Source organism: Eleutherodactylus coqui, chromosome 7 (genome assembly GCF_035609145.1).
Source record: "Eleutherodactylus coqui strain aEleCoq1 chromosome 7, aEleCoq1.hap1, whole genome shotgun sequence".
Classification (NCBI taxonomy): domain Eukaryota; kingdom Metazoa; phylum Chordata; class Amphibia; order Anura; family Eleutherodactylidae; genus Eleutherodactylus; species Eleutherodactylus coqui.
The window spans coordinates 223,854,232-223,873,402 of record NC_089843.1 but is presented as its reverse complement, the minus strand read 5'-3'; the positions used below and the strand labels follow the sequence as shown (position 1 = coordinate 223,873,402).

The 19,171-nt window shown below is 47.4% G+C and overlaps 1 protein-coding gene across 1 annotated transcript in view; it reads left to right on the top strand.

The window, feature by feature from the left end:
• Positions 1-18,522: 18,522 nt before the first annotated feature.
• LOC136573216 (FYN-binding protein 1-like) overlaps positions 18,523-19,171 on the top strand; it is a 139,156-nt gene continuing 138,507 nt past the window's right edge. Inside the window, exon 1 of the mRNA XM_066574498.1 lies at positions 18,523-18,625. Coding sequence (XP_066430595.1) covers positions 18,623-18,625 — 3 coding nt within the window. The 5' untranslated portion in view covers positions 18,523-18,622. The remainder of the gene's footprint in view (positions 18,626-19,171) is intronic.

The following is a 19,171-nucleotide window of genomic DNA, read 5'->3' as shown; positions in this document are numbered from 1 at the left end:
GGCATGTATCCTCCGGAGAAAAAGAAAAACTAATGGGAGACACTCAATTCAAAATTTGCCCATTTCCTCCATTGTCTTTTGTATCTACTTTCCCACTACTCCGCGGATGGTAGGGTGTGTGAAAAGCCTGCGATATACCCAAAACAGACATGATGTGTTGCATTATTTCACCTGTGAAGTTTGTACCTTTGTTTGACTCAATCACTTCCGGTACCCCATATCTGCGGATTACCTCATTCATGAGCTTCTGTGCGGTTACCTGCTTATTTACTTTGGTAACAGGGTAGGTCTCCAACCTGAAAAGAAATCAACAACAACAAGCACATATTCATACTTCCCAACAAGTAGGAGCTGAGTGTAGCCAATTTGCAATCCCTGAAATGGGTAGAGTGGTCTAGGCAAGTGTGATGTGGCAAATTTTACTTCTGCCCTACTGCTTACGGCAAAGATCATGCAAAATCGGACAAATGATGCAGCAGCTACAGAAAACCCAGGAGCCACCCGTCCTTGTTCAAGCATCGACATCATTGCTGCTTTGAGAGGTGCGTTTTTCCGTGCGTCAGCTGGGCCATCATGGGGCACAGGGACCGTGGTAGGCAAGTGCTGTTGACTGTTCACCATATGCCGTCCCTTTTTAGTCCATTTGTCTTTTTCTTCCTTGCTGGCTCGTAACTGTAAATTCTTTAGCATATCAAAGTCCAAAGTTATTATCAAAGTCCAAGTTTATGGTTAAAGTCCAAATTTTTATCAAAGTCCAAAGTTATTGTTAAATTCTTCTTTTCTTCTTTTCTTCCACGGCTTGAGGGCCGCTGCTTTTGCTGTGTGGTCTGTGATGGCGTTGCCTCTTGCTTCTCCGGTGTAGGAATTGGTGTGAGCTTTCCACTTTGTCAGGTAGAAGTAGGGTCTCCATGAGACCACTGCATCATTCTTAATTGGCTGTCCTGCTGAGGTAAAAAACTGTCTGGCCTTCCCTGTTGGGCCGTAATCATGAGCTATGCCAAACGCATACCGGGAGTCAGTGTAAATGTTTGCCTGTCTTACCGTCTACCACTCTACACGCCTCAGCGAGGGCTTTTAATTCCGCTTCTTGTGCTGCGACATGCGGAGACATTCTGCTTTTTTAGGACATCTTGTTGTGTAACCACTGCATAACCGGAGTGGAGTCGTCAATCACCCTGGGTACCATCTATAAAAAACAACTCAAAATATGCATTGTTAACAAGGGCTTTCAGTAACTTTTTAAAACTTAAATTTTCTTGTTGCATCAATGCTAGACAATCAGGCTGGTATTCTATTTCAAAAAGATCAGAATCTTGCTGCAAAAAATTTTAAAAATTTAAAAATGGCTTGCAAAAAATTTAAAAATGGCTGACTTGCAATACCTAGATCACCTATGCCTTCTTCTCCCCCCCCCCCCTTTGAACCAGGGTACGCAATTGGAAGAAAATAGTAGCCGGGTTTAAAGTAGTACAACATTGTAAAAAGATTTGACTGATGCAGATAAGGCCTGTAAAATGTTAGCACCAATAACAGAGACATGAGTTACATCGGGGCAGAATAATCTACAAACATCTACTAATATTTGAAATGTGATATTCCTTTAAGCAAATTCATTATTAATCTGTTCCTGCCTGCAATGTCTTATCAAATTTGAAACAGGAGAAAAAACAAAACAAAAACTTTTACTAGCTGCTCAAGATCCTCACCCCCTCCCTTGTCGAGAAGAGGGATGAAACATTACGTACTATTACATCATCTAGCTCCACCTCTTCGATATTGGCTGCGTGCGTCTTTTTTCACAGCTCATTTCAGCTTAACAGTCTACACGTCCACATCTCAACCAAGCAAAGTCCCATGCATGGGGGGGACCTCCATCCCTAGTCAATATCTGCATCACACACTCACTACAGCCCGAGCACGGGTCACTAACTCTCATCCATCCATGCTCTCAAGTCTGCTCCGTCACCCCCATTGAAGGTGTCCCAGTACATGCAGATGCACAGACAAAAAAGTTTGACAAACATACATACATCAGTTGAAAAACATTGAGGTGAGTGCTATAATGTTATAAAGTACATGATTCTATTGAGATGAGATTGTGAATGAGCGCTATCTTTGACAAATTATGTGAAAAAAAGTTTGCTGAGTGACTGAGATATTCTATCTTTCTTATTTACTGAAGCTATTATATGCTGTATTAAACGCTGAAGTATTTTAGAATCTGTGGGTATTTTTCAGCCCCCCTTGTCTTTCTTTCTCTGTATTTGACCCTGAACAAAAAGTGAAGTTTGAAAGCCCCCACCTTTTCAAAACATCTCTTATCTCTCTACGAATATGAAACACAGACTGAATTGTTTTAGCTTAACCATTCCCTGCATTTGAACTCATAATTAACACATATGCTGGGACCTTGCAACATTCATTTTCAATCCCTGTATAAGTAAGAATATACATTAGAAATTGCTATATTTCCTGCCTACTAAGACAGTATAATTAATTAAATTCATTTCAAGCCTTCATTCCTTTACAGCAAGCAAAGATATTATCCAGGGTTATTATTGCATTTTCTCTCGCTTTGTTATCTTCTTGACCTTGAAAAGCTTACACAGACTGCAGCTACATGTCAACAAAACCTTCTCTTCAAAAAGCAAGCTCAGTTAACCGTTTGCACATACAGTATATACATATATACACACATATATATATCTATTATCTATCTTGTATTATACACCTTTTCTTCTTTCTCTCTGCCAACAAATTACATGCATTGTAACTTTCTTCTCGACTTTGCTTGTTCCTTCAGCACTTTCTCCCTACCTAACTGCCAATGTTACCTTCAATAGACACTCTCCCGACACCCTCTTGATCACTTACTGTACTTTTCAACATTTCACTTACGGATACTTTCTTAAACAAATAATGTGTACATACCTAACTTTCTCTGACTGTCTCTCTCTCCTCCTCCTCCTCCAGCACTTTCTAGCAAACCTTGGTCTTTCAAGGCACCACTTGATCCTAAAGACCTCCTCCCAGACACCATTTTTGTAATCTACCGTGCGGGTCCTTGTCACACATTTTCATAAGAGTTTTCTTACATTTTACAGATTGTGACCCTTGTCTCTCCGCCATCAATTGATCCGCACGGCGGCAGCCCTTGAGGGGCTCTGTCTTCTTTAATAAGGTCTTACGTATATTAGAACAACAACAACAATAATAATAACACGCTCCATAGAATGCATCCCTCTTAATTTTCAAATTGTCAGCCCCTTATATACCGGCAAGACAACTGAGGGTCCCTTCTCCTATGGAACCAGCCTCACAGAATGCATCTCTCTGAAATCAAATCGTTAGCCCCATATATAAGGCAAAACAACCGAGAGTCCCTTCTCCTATGAAGCCTGTCTCACAAAATGCATCCCTCTTAATTTTCAAATTGTTAGCCCCTTATATACTGGAAAAACAACCGAGGGTCCCTTCTCTTGTGAGACTAAATACAACAAACAACCTTCACTATCATTAAAACACCATGGACTTCAAAAGTACAAATAAACTACAGACTAGTTCCCTGGGTGAGCGATTGGTGCGCATATCACGGTCAGAGGTCCATGACGGCAAACCCGAAGCCCACACGAGTTACCGTGTAGAACTCTTAACCCAACCCGTCCGGTCACAAACCACAGATAGTCAGTCCCGCTGCAAGACTCTCAGCGTAAAACACAACATAAATATATGCTGGTCTTACCTGGAGTTCTGTGAGTTGATCAGGCTCGGTTTGCACCAGGACGGCTTCTCCGTGGCGTGGATCCGGGTGGAATGCGTTGTAAGCTCCGGTGTTTTACCGCCCCACGTTCGGGCGCCAAATTGTCAGTGTAATATTCTAAGTACAGCACCAATCAGGCCCACCCCACTTGCCCCGCTGCCGGCGGTAAGAAGAGACACCACACGGAGGTCTGGTATAATTCCTCACACGGGGACATGACTGCGCTTCGCGCTTTATTACAGATTACATGAGATCTTATACCCTTTTGTCTCATCACCAGGAATGGGTGATGGGCTCATAACCATATATGGGAAGTCCGGATTTCTGGCCTGAGACAGTGAAAACAGTTGTTATCTTGATATGGCGCCTCTGGCTTATGTACAGAAAATCACGTATTCAATTAACTCCAGTGCAAAGAATCACCCACTCAATTCTAAGAAAGCGGCCAAGCATGCATTCTCCATATCTCTTTTCTCCTCCACTTTAACCTTCATCCTTCATCCAGTATCTTTGGACATTCTTCCTCTGTTTGCCTTGCAAAGCATCTTGGCATATCTGATGTAAGGCGACATATAAGTTTTTTTCTCATTTGGAATTGAATAGAACTTGCATTTAGGTATAAAGCATAAAAAACATATGGCAATATATACATATACCCTCACAAGCGTGTATGGCCGGAGGAGGAGGAGGAGGATCCTGAAAGTGATCTTCCTAGTGAGGACAGCCATGTGTTGCATACAGGTACCCTGGCACACATGGCTGACTTCATGTTAGGATGCCTTTCTCGTGACCCTCGTGTTACACGCATTCTGGCCACTACGGATTACTGGGTGTACACACTGCTCGACCCACGGTATAAGGAGAGCCTTTCCAGTCTCATTCCCGAAGAGGAAAGGGGTTCGAGAACGATGCTATACCACAGGGCGCTGGTGGACAAACTGATGGTAAACTTCCCATCCGACAGCGCTAGTGGCAGAAGGCGCAGTTCCGAGGGCCAGGTAGCAGGGGAGGCGCAGAGATCAGGCAGCATGTACAGCGTAGGCAGAGGAACACTCTCTAAGGCCTTTGACAGCTTTATGGCTCCCCAGCAAGACTGTGTCACCGGTCCCCAGTCAAGGCTGAGTTGGCGGGAGCACTGTAAAAGGATGGTGAGGGAGTACGTAGCCGATCGCACGACCGTCCTCGGTGACGCCTCTGCCCCCTACAACTACTGGGTGTCGAAGCTGGACACGTGGCCTGAACTCGCGCTGTATGACCTGGAGGTGCTTGCTTGTCCTGCGGCTAGCGTCTTGTCAGAGAGGGTGTTTAGTGCGGCTGGGGGAATCATCACGGATAAGCGTACCCACCTGTCAACTGACAGTGCCGACAGGCTTACACTCATCAAGATGAACAAAGCCTGGATTTCCCCAGACTTCTCTTCTCCACCAGCGGACAGCAGCGATACGTAAGCAATACGTAGGCTGCACCCGCGGATGGAAGCATCGTTCTCTCTCACCATCCAAAATGGTGACATTTCTGCTTCATCAATCTGTGTATAATATTCCTCCTCCTCCTCCTGCTCCTCCTCCTGAAACCTCACGTAATCACGCTGAACGGGCAATTTTTCTTAGGGCCACAAGGCTCACTCATATAATTTTTGTAAACAATTTTTATATGTTTCAATGCTCATTAAAGCGTTGAAACTTTCACCTGAACCAATTTTTATTTTTACTGGGCTGCCTCCTGGCCTAGTTACTAGAGATGAGCGAGCACCAAAATGCTCAGGTGCTCGTTACTCGGGACGAAATTTTCGCAATGCTCGAGGGTTCGTTTCGAATAACGAACCCCATTGAAGTCAATGGGCGACCCGAGCATTTTTGTATTTCGCCGATGCTCGCTAAGGTTTCCATGTGTGAAAATCTGGGCAATTCAAGAAAGTGATGGGAACGACACAGCAACGGATAGGGCAGGCGAGGGGCTACATGTTGGGCTGCATCTCAAGTTCCCAGGTCCCACTATTAAGCCACAATACCGGCAAGAGTGGGCCCCCCCCTCCCAACAACTTTTACTTCTGAAAAGCCCTCATTAGCATGGCATACCTTAGCTAAGCACCACACTACCTCCAACAAAGCACAATCACTGCCTGCATGACACTCCACTGCCACTTCTCCTGGGTTACATGCTGCCCAACCGCCCCCCCTCCCCCCTGCACGACGCAGTGTCCACAGCGCACACCAAAGTGTCCCTGCGCAGCCTTCAGCTGCCCTCATGCCACACCACCCTCATGTCTATTTATAAGTGCGTCTGCCATGAGGAGGAACTGCAGGCACACACTGCAGAGGGTTGGCACGGCTAGGCAGCGACCCTCTTTAAAAGGGGCGGGGCGATAGCCCACAATGCTGTACAGAAGCAATGAGAAATATAATCCTGTGCCACCGCCATCAGGAGCTGCACACGTGGGCATAGCAATGGGGAACCTATGTGCCACACACTATTCATTCTGTCAAGGTGTCTGCATGCCCCAGTCAGACTGGTAATATGTACCTTAACAGTAACCGCGTTGGTGGTAATGTGGTGGTGACTGCGGACCTAGTAGCGCGGTTTTATTTTGTTGGTTTTCGGAATGTGGCCAGGATTAAGTGGGCCGTGGCAGGGGGATGGTGGGGGGGGCTCTCTTGTTGTGTCGGTAAAGGTGAAATTCTTGGACTGCCACCAGACGAACCAATGCAAAGGCATTTGCCAAGAATGTTTGTTTTCCCTGTTGGAGGAGGAGGGGGATGTTTTTGAGGCACTACGTGTCCTCTCCATGTGTCCGTGGTTATATGCACCTTAACTGTAACCGCGTTGGTGGTAATGTGGTGGTGACTGCGGACCTAGTAGCACGGTTTTATTTAGTTGGTTTTCGGAATGTGGCCAGGATTAAGTGGGCCGTGGCGGGGGATGTTTTTGAGGCACTACGTGTCCTCTCCACGTGTCCGTAGTTATATGCACCTTAACAGTAACCGCGTTGGTGGGAAATGGCCTCGCCGCCATCATGTCTTTGGGAAGCCTCTATTTCCACACCCCAGAGACATACCATTAGCAGCGGTATAGGCAGAGCCCATAATTCGTAACATTTCAGCCGTAGCATTAGGACAGGCCCCACTAACATATCACTAGCAGCATTATAGGGGGAGCACAGTATTAGTTCCATTTCAGTAATAGTAGCACTCAAGACAGGCCCCAGTAACAATTCCGAAGCAGCAGTATAGTGGGAGCGCAGTCTTCGTTCCATTTCAGTAATAGTAGCACTCAAGACAGGCCCCAGTAACAATTGCAAAGCAGCAGTATAGTGGGAGCGCAGTCTTCAAGAGTTCCATTTCAGTAATAGTAGCACTCAAGACAGGCCCCAGTAACAATTCCGAAGCAGCAGTATAGTGGGAGCGCAGTCTTCAAGAGTTCCATTTCAGTAATAGTAGCACTCAAGACAGGCCCCAGTAACAATTCCGAAGCAGCAGTATAGGAGGAGCATAGTCTTAGTTCCATTTAAGTAATAGTAGCAGCCTACACAGGCCCCAGGAACAATTCCGAAGCAGCAGTATAGTGTGAGCGCAGTCTTCGTTCCATTTCAGTAATAGTAGCACTCAAGACAGGCCCCAGTAACAATTCCGAAGCAGCAGTATAGTGGGAGCGCAGTCTTCGTTCCATTTCAGTAATAGTAGCACTCAAGACAGGCACCAGTAACAATTCCGAAGCAGCAGTATAGGAGGAGCATAGTCTAAGTTCCATTTAAGTAATAGTATCAGCCTACACAGGCCCCAGGAACAATTCCGAAGCAGCAGTATAGTGGGAGCGCAGTCTTAGTTCCATTTCAGTAGCTGCAGTATAGCCAAGGCCCAAGTTACATTTATGTAGCTAAAGTGTAGGCCAACCCCACACACCTTTCTGTACCATGAGTGCAGGCGAAGAACATAGAAATTGCTATGATTACACTGTAGGTGAGGGCCCAAAAAAATTGGTGTACCAACAGTACTAATGTACCTCAGTAAAAATTGGCCATGCCCAACCAAGATGGCAGGTGAAACCCATTAATCGCTTTGGTTAATGTGGCTTAAGTGGTAACTAGGCCTGGAGGCAGCCCAGTTTAACGAAAAATTGTTTCAAGTTACAGTTCCAACGCTTTTAAGAGCATTGAAACGTATAAAATTTTTTAGAAAAATTATATGAGTGAGCCTTGTGGCCCTAAGAGAAATTGCCCGTTCAGCGTGATTATGTGAGGTTTCAGGAGGAGGAGCAGGAGGAGGAGGAGGAATATTAGACACAGATTGATGAAGCAGAAATGTCCCCGTTTTGGATGGTGAGAGAGAACGATGCTTCCATCCGCGGGTGCAGCCTACGTATTGCTTAGGTATCGCTGCTGTCCGCTGGTGGAGAAGAGAAGTATGGGGAAATCCAGCCTTTGTTCATCTTGATGAGTGTAAGCCTGTCGGCACTGTCGGTTGACAAGCGGCTACGCTTATCTGTGATGATTCCCCCAGCCGCACTAAACACCCTTTCCGACAAGACGCTAGCCGCAGGACAAGCAAGCACCTCCAGGGCATACAGCGCTAGTTCAGGCCACGTGTCCAGCTTCGACACCCAGTAGTTGTAGGTGGCAGAGGCGTCACGGAGGATGGTCGTGCGATCGGCTACGTACTCCCTCACCATCCTTTTACAGTGCTCCCGCCGACTCAGCCTTGACTGGGGAGCGGTGACACAGTCTTGCTGGGGAGCCATAAAGCTGGCAAAGGCCCTTAAAGACTGTTGCACTGCCTGGGCTGTACATGCTGCTCGATCTCCGCACCTCCCCTGCTACCTGGCCCTCGGAACTGCGCCTTCTGCCACTAGCGCTGTCGGATGGGAATTTTACCATCAGCTTGTCCGCCAGGGTCCTGTGGTATAGCAACACTCTCGAACCCCTTTCCTCTTCGGGAATGAGAGTTGGAAGGTTCTCCTTATAGCGTGGGTCGAGCAGTGTGTACACCCAGTAATCCGTAGTGGCCAGAATGCGTGCAACGCGAGGGTCACGAGAAAGGCATCCTAACATGAAGTCAGCCATGTGTGCCAGGGTACCTGTACGCAACACATGGCTGTCTTCACTAGAAAGATCACTTTCAGGATCCTCCTCCTCCTCCTCAGGCCATACACACTGAAAGGATGACAGGCAAGCAGCAGGGGCACCGTCAGCAGTGGGCCAAGCTGTCTCTTCCCCCTCCTCCTCATCCTCCTCATGCTCCTCCTCCTCCTCCTGAATGCGCTGAGATATAGACAGGAGGGTGCTCTGACTATCCAGCGACATACTGTCTTCCCCCGCCTCCGTTTCCGAGCGCAAAGCATCTGCCTTTATGCTTTGCAGGGAACTTCTCAAGATGCATAGCAGAGGAATGGTGATGCTAATGATTGCAGCATCGCCGCTCACCACCTGGGTAGACTGCTCAAAGTTTCCAAGGACTTGGCAGATGTCTGCCAACCAGGCCCACTTTTCAGAAAATAATTGAGGAGGCTGACTCCCACTGCGCCGCCCATGTTGGAGTTGGTATTCCACTATAGCTCTACGCTGCTCATAGAGCCTGGCCAACATGTGGAGCGTAGAGTTCCACCGTGTGGGCACGTCGCACAGCAGTCGGTGCACTGGCAGATTAAAGCGATGTTGCAGGGTGCGCAGGGTGGCAGCGTCCGTGTGGGACTTGCGGAAATGTGCGCAGAGCCGACGCACCTTTACGAGCAGGTCTGACAAGCGTGGGTAGCTTTTCAGAAAGCGCTGAACCACCAAATTAAAGACGTGGGCCAGGCATGGCACGTGCGTGAGGCTGCTGAGCTGCAGAGCCGCCACCAGGTTACGGCCGTTGTGACACACGACCATGCCCGGTTGGAGGCTCAGCGGCGCAAGCCAGCGGTCGGTCTGCTCTGTCAGACCCTGCAGCAGTTCGTGGGCCGTGTGCCTCCTATCTCCTAAGCTGAGTAGTTTCAGCACGGCCTGCTGACGCTTGCCCACCGCTGTGCTGCCACGCCGCGCGACACCGACTGCTGGCGACGTGCTGCTGCTGACACATCTTGATTGCGAGACAGAGGTTGCGGAGGAGGAGGAGGAGGAGGGTGCTTTAATGGAGGAAGCATACACCGCCGCAGATACCAGCACCGAGCTGGGGCCCGAAATTCTGGGGGTGCGTAGGACGTGAGCGGTCCCAGGCTCTGACTCTGTCCCAGCCTCCACTAAATTCACCCAATGTGCCGTCAGGCAGATATAGTGGCCCTGCCCGCCAGTGCTTGTCCACGTGTCCGTTGTTAAGTGGACCTTGGCAGTAACCGCGTTGGTGAGGGCGCGTACAATGTTGCGGGAGACGTGGTCGTGCAGGGCTGGGATGGCACATCGGGAAAAGTAGTGGCGACTGGGAACTGAGTAGCGCGGGGCCGCCGCCTCCATCATACTTTTGAAGGACTCCGTTTCCACAACCCTATACGGCAGCATCTCAAGGCTGATAAATTTGGCTATGTGGACGGTTAACGCTTGAGCGTGCGGGTGCGTGGCGGCGTACTTGCGCTTGCGCTCCAACAGTTGCGCTAGCGACGGCTGGACGGTGCGCTGACAGACACTGGTGGTGGGGCCGAGGACAGCGGAGGTGAGGGTGTGGGTGCAGGCCATGAGACGGTAGTGCCTGTGTCCTGAGAGGGGGGTTGTATCTCAGTGGCAGGTTGGGGCACAGGGGGAGAGGCAGCGGTGCAAACCGGAGGCGGTGAACGGCCTTCGTCCCACCTTGTGGGGTGCTTGGCCATCATATGTCTGCGCATGCTGGTGGTGGTGAGGCTGGTGGTGGTGGCTCCCCGGCTGATCTTGGCGCGACAAAGGTTGCACACCACTGTTCGTCGGTCGTCAGGCGTCTCTGTGAAAAACTGCCAGACCTTAGAGCACCTTGGCCTCTGCAGGGTGGCATGGCGCGAGGGTGCGCTTTGGGAAACAGTTGGTGGATTATTCGGTCTGGCCCTGCCTCTACCCCTGGCCACCGCACTGCCTCTTGCAACCTGCCCTGCTGCTGCCCTTGCCTCCCCCTCTGAAGACCTGTCCTGAGTAGGCGTTGCAAACCAGGTGGGGTCAGTCACCTCATCGTCCTGCTTCTCTTCCTCCGAATCCTCTGTGAGCTCCTCCCTCGGACTTACTGCCCTCACTACTACCTGACTGCAAGACAACTGTGTCTCATCGTCATCGTCCTCCTCACCCACTGAAAGGTCTTGAGACAGTTGGCGGAAGTCCCCAGCCTCATCCCCCGGACCCCGGGAACTTTGCAATGGTTGTGCATCAGTGACGATAAACTCCTCTGGTGGGAGAGGAACCACTGCTGCCCAATCTGAGCAGCGGCCCGAGAACAGTTCCTGGGAGTCTTCCCGCTGCTGAGCATGTGTCATTGGAGTGGAGTGAGGAGGCTGGGAGGAAGGAGGAGCAGCAGACAGAGGATTCGGATTTGCAGCAGTGGACGGCGCAGAACTGTGGGTGGACGATAGGTTGCTCGAAGCACTTTCTGCCATCCACGACAGGACCTGCTCACACTGCTCATTTTCTAATAAAGGTCTCCCGCGTGGACCCATGAATTGTGCGATGAATGTCGGGACGCCAGAAACGTGCCTCTCTCCTAATCGCGCAGCAGTCGGCTGCGACACACCTGGATCAGGAGCTCGGCCTGTGCCCACAACCTCACTTGGCCCTCCGCGTCCTCGGCCGCGTCCGCGTCCTCTAGGCCTACCCCTACCCCTCAGCATGCTGTATTACCAGTGATTTGATTTCCCAGGCAGGAAATAAATTGGCGCAAGCCTGCAGGCCAAATATACTTTTTTCCCTTTTTTTTAAAAGGAAAGGCCCACTGCGTCTATTCAATGAATAATAAGTTTAATAACTGTGTTGTGCCCCTGCAAATGTGTCACAGAACTTTAGTGTTGCAGAGTTATTAACTAGAGCAGAGCAAGGAATTTCACAGGCAGGAAAGAAAGTGGCGCAAGCCTGCTGTAAAACGTAGCTGGCTGCGTCTGATTATTTTTACGTTCTCCACGCAGCACACACGTACCCAGAGCCCTTAGGACTGACAGAGGCAGGCCAAATATACTTTTTTCACTTTTTTTTAAAAGGAAAGGCCCACTGCGTCTATTCAATGAATAATAACTGTGTTGTGCCCCTGCAAATGTGTCACAGAACTGCAGTGTTGCAGAGTTATTAACTATGGCAGAGCAGGTATTTCCCAGGCAGGAAAGAAATTGGCGCAAGCCTGCACGCCAAATATACTTTTTTCCCTTTTTTTAAAAAAGGAAAGGCCCACTGCGTCTATTCAATGACTAATAACTGTGTTGTGGCCCTGCCTACACAATTCTGTCCCTTTAGTATCAATGCAGGGTGCAATGCTCTGCACAGCCGATTTTGAGAAAAAAAAAAAAAATGCAGCACAGCTAACAGCAGCCTGCACAGTACTCCACACAGTTAAATGTGGCCCTAGAAAGGACCGTTGGGGTTCTTGAAGCCTACACTCACTCCTAACACTCTCCCTGCCTAACCACCACTTCTGTCCCTAATGCAGGGTGCAATGCTCTGCACAGCCGATTTTGAGAAAAAAAAATATATCCACTGCTAACAGCAGCCTGCACACAAGTAGATGTGGCCCTAAGAAGTACCGTTGGGGTTCTTGAAGCCTACACTCACTACAAACACTCTCCCTACAGCAACTCCAATACAACTGGACTTTCCCTCAGCTAACTCACAAGGCATCTGAGGCGAGCTGTGGGAGGGGCCGATTTTTATACTCGGGTGACATCTGATCTCCCCAGCCACTCACAGCAGGGGGGTGGTATAGGGCTTGAACAACACAGGAGGAAGTTGTAATGCCTTCCCTGTCTTTCAATTGGCCAGAAAAGCGCGCTAACGTCTCAGAGATGAAAGTGAAAGTAACCCGAACATCGCGTGGTACTCGTTACGAGTAACGAGCATCCCGAACACGCTAATATTCGCCCGAGCATCAAGCTCGGACGAGTACGTTCGCTCATCTCTACTAGTTACCAATTAAGCCACATTAACCAAAGCGATTAATGGGTTTCACCTGCCCTCTTGGTTGGGCATGGGCAATTTTTCTGATGTACATTAGTACTGTTGATACACCAATTTTTGTGGGCCCTCGCCTACAGTGTAATCCCATTAATTTTTTGCCCACCTGCATTACAGCTGACGTAACATCAGCTGTGATGGGTTATGCAATGGGATATATTTATGTACCGCCGGTGGCTTCCTGGCACCCACCCATGCTGTGGGTCCACAGGGAGTTGTAAATGCATCTGTGTCCACTTCTAAAGAACCCCAGTCTGACTGGGGCATGCAGTGTGGGCCGAAGCCCACCTGCATTAAACATGACAATACTACCTCAGCTGTGATGGGCAATGCAATGGGATATTTCTATGTACCGCCGGTGGCTTCCTGGCACCCACCCATGCTGTAGGTCCACAGGGAATTATAAATGCATCTGTTTCCACTTCTAAAGAACCCCAGTCTAACTGGGGCATGCAGTGTGGGCCGAAGCCCACCTGCATTAAGCACGACATTACTACCTCAGCTGTGTTGGGCAATGCAATGGGATATATTTATGTACCGCCGGTGGGTTCCAGGGAGCCACCCATGCTGTGGGTGCACACGTAATTCCCATTGCGGAGTTGTACCTGCCTGTGACTATTTATAAAAAACCGCGGTCTGACTGGGGCATGCAGACACCTTGACAGAATGAATAGTGTGTGGCACATGGATTCCCCATTGCTATGCCCACGTCTGCAGCTCCAGATGGAGGTGGCACAGGATTGGATTTCTCATTGCTTCTGTACAGCATTGTGGGCTATCGCCCCGCCCCTTTTAAAGAGGGTCGCTGCCTAGCCGTGCCAACCCTCTGCAGTGTGTGCCTGTGGTTCCTCCTCATGGCAGACGCACTTATAAATAGACATGTGTGGCGTGGCATGAGGGCAGCTGAAGGCTGGGCAGGGACACTTTGGTGTGCGCTGTGGGGGGGAGGGGGGGCGGTTGGGCAGCATGTAACCCAGGAGAAGTGTCAGTGGAGTGTCATGCAGGCAGTGATTGTGCTTTGTTGTAGCTAGTGTGGTGCTTAGCTAAGGTATGCCATGCTAATGAGGGCTTTTCAGAAGTAAAAGTTGTTGGGAGGGGGGGGGGGCCCACTCTTGCCGCTATTGTGGCTTAATAGTGGGACCTGGGAACTTGAGATGCAGCCCAACATGTAGCCCCTCGCCTGCCCTATCCGTTGCTGTGTCGTTCCCATCACTTTCTTGAATTGCCCCGATTTTCACAAATGAAAACCTTAGCGAGCATCGGCGATATACAAAAATGCTCGGGTCGCCCATTGACTTCAATGGGGTTCGTTACTCGAAACGAACCCTCGAGCATCGCGAAAAATTCGTCTCGAGTAACGAGCACCTGAGCATTTTGGTGCTCGCTCATCTCTAATTATAGGGAAGGGAAGTATCCTATTTAATGAAATATGGCTGTATAGAAAACAGTTAGAGCCATAGATATGGAAACCACCGTGTATACAGATATTAGGTCATCATCTGACCATTTAGCAAAAAAAGGGGAAATATCAGATAATATCACAAAATGATATGAAAGATGGTAATGAGTACTATAGTGATTATTTGATACTTATAATTAGCTTAATGCATTTACTGGTCGGCTATATATCATATGCAGAACAAACATATAGTTTATGGTAGAGATGATCATTTGTTACCTTTGTATATTAAATTAAATGAACGAGGCGACCCGATACCTATGTACTAACTATACAGTAACTGTAATGTTCATTACAATAAGGCATGGCACACAGTTGGATCATGTTTAGTATCCAACAGCACAGTGATGAAGACATCCTTCATGTATACCATCTTCAGAGTGGACACATAACCATCTATTGGTAATAAAGCTAATCACCAATAATAGAAGGAGATTTTAAATGAACGCCACAAATGACTGCTGTTCATTTAATCCCTTTGGATTACAAGAATCCAAGCGATGGATCCACTGGCTTTCTTTCTGAAGTAGTTTCCGGTCACGGTTACCTCTTCTTCCATTTTCCCTGATAATCTCTATCCCCTGAAATTTTACCACATTGGGGTCATTGTTGTGACATTCTTTAATGTGTGTGGCCAAACTTGTATGCTCCCCTCGATCTGTGTTGCCGATGTGACCCAAGACACGTCTCCGCAGTTGTTGAATTGTCTTGCCAACATAGTCGAGGGGGCAGGGACAAGTTGCCTTGTTAACGACTCCGGTAGATCTGCAATTGATGAACTCCCTGATTTTATATTCACGGCCTGTAGATGAGCTGGTGAATATTGCTCCGCGCTTCATGAATTTACAGGCCTTACAGCCCGAACAGGGATAAGATCCTTTAGGTAGTTCAGAGTTAAGCCACGTGGTTGGAGATGTCACAGGGGTTAGATGGCTATGAACTAACCGGTCACCCAGATTTCTTCCCCGCTTATAAGTAATAAGAGATTTTTCTGGTAAGTATTCAGAAATGTCTGCATCACGATGAAGGATATGCCAATATTTAGACAGGATACTTCTTACTTCCCTAGAGCAGTCGTCATAGGTACCCAAGATCCTAACCTTCCCATCACCACTGGACCGTTTCTTTTTATTTAGGAAATTATCCCTATTTGTGTCCTTCACAAAATCGCTAGCTCTTAACACCACTTCGTGGGGGTAACCCCTATTGAGGAACCGTTGGGACATTTCATTAGATTTTACTAGAAAGTCACAGTCTGAAGAACAGTTCCTGCGTACACGGATTTGTTGTCCCTTGGGGATACCACGTTTTAACGGAACTGGGTGATGACTATCCCAGTGAAGCCGTGTATTCGTGGCCGTAGGTTTGCGAAAGATTGTTGTCTCGAGATTGCCGTTTCCCAATTTAGAAATTCTGAGGTCAAGAAAAACAATTGTCTCTGGATGTATCTCAGCCGTAAAGTATAGGCCCAGATCATTTTTATTAAGCTTCGCGACAAATTTAAAGAAGTCCTCAATCTCCCCAGTCCATAGAATAAATATGTCGTCTATGAAACGAACCCACATATCTATGGATGGGAGCCATGTTTCATTTGCCTCGCTGAAAACCGATGTTTCCTCCCACCAGCCCAGGTACAGGTTGGCATAGCTGGGGGCACAAGGGCTCCCCATAGCCGTACCCCTGAGCTGGTGGAAGTGCTTCCCTTCAAATAGGAAGTAATTACGGTTGAGGACAAATGACAAACATTTCAGCAACATGGTATTATGCGCTCTCAGATGTGTTCCACGTTGGCTCAAGAAGAACTCCACGGCCTGTAATCCACCCTGGTGGGGTATAGAACTGTACAACGCCTCAACATCGAGGCTCGCCAGTTTAGTATTGGCGGATAATGTTAGCCCATCCAATTTTTTAAGGACATCTGTGGTGTCCTTAATATAGGAGGGCAAGGCCTCAACAAACGGTCGCAAAAGTACATCTAAATATCTACTGATACCTTGACTGAGATTATCTACACCCGAGACTATAGGACGGCCTTTGAGTGGTGTTAAACCTTTGTGTATTTTCGGCAAACCATAAAAGGTAGCGATCTGTGGTGTGGAAGAGTAAAGGTACCGAAACTCATTCTCATCAATAAATAACTCCTCTTTTGCTATTTGTAGCATTTCTTTTAACTCGTTATTGTACATATCCGTTGGATCAGATGGTAGTATTTCATAGCTCGCCTTGTCTTGGAGTATACGGAGGCACATATTACGGTAAAGATCCCGATCCATTACAAATTTCACGCTTGTACGACACCGGGAAGTTACATGATACATGGGTCCCAGTACTTTTACACTTAGAATTGAATAATCGAGTTGTGATCCCTTTACTTTTTCCTATTTATCACCTAAATGGTCGTGCCAAATTTCATGTTTATATGACATCGGGAAGTTAGAGAATTGGATTAGGTATATTTCACAGAGGTGCCAATACTTTTGCACTTAGTGAATTTGAGTTGTGACCCCTTTACTTTTCTTATTTAGGACCTAAAGAATGCTCCTGCCAAATTTCATGTTTCTGCGACATTGGGAAGTTACATTACATAGGGGTGCCAATACTTTAGCACTTAGCATTAAAAAATTGAGTTGTAACCCCTTTACTTTTCCTATTTAGGACCTAAAGAATAGTCGTGCCAAATTTCACGCTTGTACACCGGGAAGTTACATTACACAGGGGTGCACTTACTTTTGCAATTAGCTTTGAATAATCAAGTCATGACCGCCTTACTTTTCCTATTTAGGACTTTGACTATTTAGGACCTAAGGAATGCTTGTGCCAAATTTCACTCTTGTACGACATCGGGAAGTTACATTACATAGGGGTGCACTTACGTTTGCACATAGCATTGAATAATTGTGTTGTGACCACTTTATTTAGGACCTAAAGAATGGTCATGCCAAATTTCACACTTGTACGACACCGGGAAGTTACATTACATAGGGGTACTAATATTTTTGTGCTTAGGAGTTGTGACTCCTTTACTTTTCCTACTTAGGATCCAAAGAATACTTGTGCCAAATTTCATGTTTGTACGACATCAGGAAGTTAGAGAATTAGTGGCGAGTCGGTCAGTCAGTGAGGGCTTATATATATAGTCACTGGGGGAAGCCAGGAGAGTCCTGCTTCAGTGGTGTATGGTGCCAGCTAGACTGTCATGCATCATATATTCTGGAGTATTGCTGTTATGCCAGAGGGGCACAATGTACCCTATATGGTATAGTGACCAGCTGCTCGCTGATTCTGCACCTGCATTCACCATATATTTACTCTGTTACAGGTGTTAATCTTAAAGAACCAACACAAGTGCTCCGATTCCTGATATCCTGATCATGCAAAATGATCGCTCAAACTGTCAATCACCCGATCTTTTGAGTGAATTTTGAGCGATCATCTTTGCGTGTAAGTGGGGCTTTAGACTGCCTGTCCACGGGCGATGATCGGCTGGTGATAAATCGCCCGCGGATCACACTATGAAAAGCTTTCTATAGGCTAACTATGGAAAGCGCATAGAGAGTCTCCGCTCACGGGATTGAAATCCTGGCATGCTGCGATTTGCTGCGATTCTGCGCAGTGAGCCTATTAAGCTTATTGCAGAGACCTGTCAGTGCTCCCCCCTCCTCCCAGCCAGCGATATTCCGTCACGGCCGTGGACAGGCAGCCTAAGGGTGATTACCCACTACAGTTTTTTTTCACTGCGGAATTCGCAGCGTTTTTTTTCTGCAGGGGTCTATGGGACTTGTAATGTTAAAATCGCGATTGTGCAAAATCGCAATTAACTGCGATTTTGCGCGATTGCGATTTTAACATTACAGGTCCCATAGACCCCTGCACAAAAAAAAAACGCTGCGAATTTCAGAGTGAAAAAAAAGTGTCGTGGGTCGTCACCCTTCGCAGCACTGCCAATGAATGCGCTGCACTTGCTCATCTATTGCTAAAAATGTTATTAAAAGTAAAAATGCTTGTTAAAAAGATGCATAAAATTCACATCGTTTTTACAAGCCTCATAAAAAGTTTAAAAAAAACACTCTGAAGGAAGACCAAGAAGAAAAACAAGCCAACACTGCCCTCACTTGATATTGAGGTCACCAAAGCCAAGACTAGACTCCGATATTAACCACTCACTTCCTGGAATTGCACATTACGCTGAAATTGTGAAACTGCTTCCTCTAGCTTTAAAACCGGCCCACAATTAAAGATATTACAAAATGCCAATCGGGTGACTTGTTCCTCATTTACAGCTGTTCTTCTGCAAGATACAACCGGAGACGATAACGTCTGTGACAAGATGGTAAGTAGCACTTATTTACTCTTCTTGCACTCACCTTTACTGAAGTCTATGGAAACTGTCATCTAGATGTAGAAGATATGTGGAATTGATTGTGTCAGTCAGGAATGCTGATCAGCAACACCACAGCGGCGGCTCTTTGGACTGAACGTCCACCAAAGCTGCAGGCTGCTTCCTCCAGTTTAATAATCCTCCGTGTGTAGAAGACGTCCGCAGGGGAACAATGCGCGCTACAGCTCCGTCACAGACGAGGCTCTGATGGGACGCTGCTGATTGCAGATCCTAAATACTGGGAAGAGTTGTCTGCATTAACAACTGGAATTGTTAACTATGAACAAAAGCCATCAATGTCCTCCAACGAGACATCCAGAGGGATAATCATTAAATCAATGTCCACCAACGAGACGTCCGGAGGGATAATCTATAAATCAATGTCCACCAACGAGACGTCCGTAGGGATAATCATTAAATCAATGTCCTCCAACGAGACGTCCGGAGGGATAATCTATAAATCAATGTCCTCCAACGAGACGTCGTAGGGATAATCTA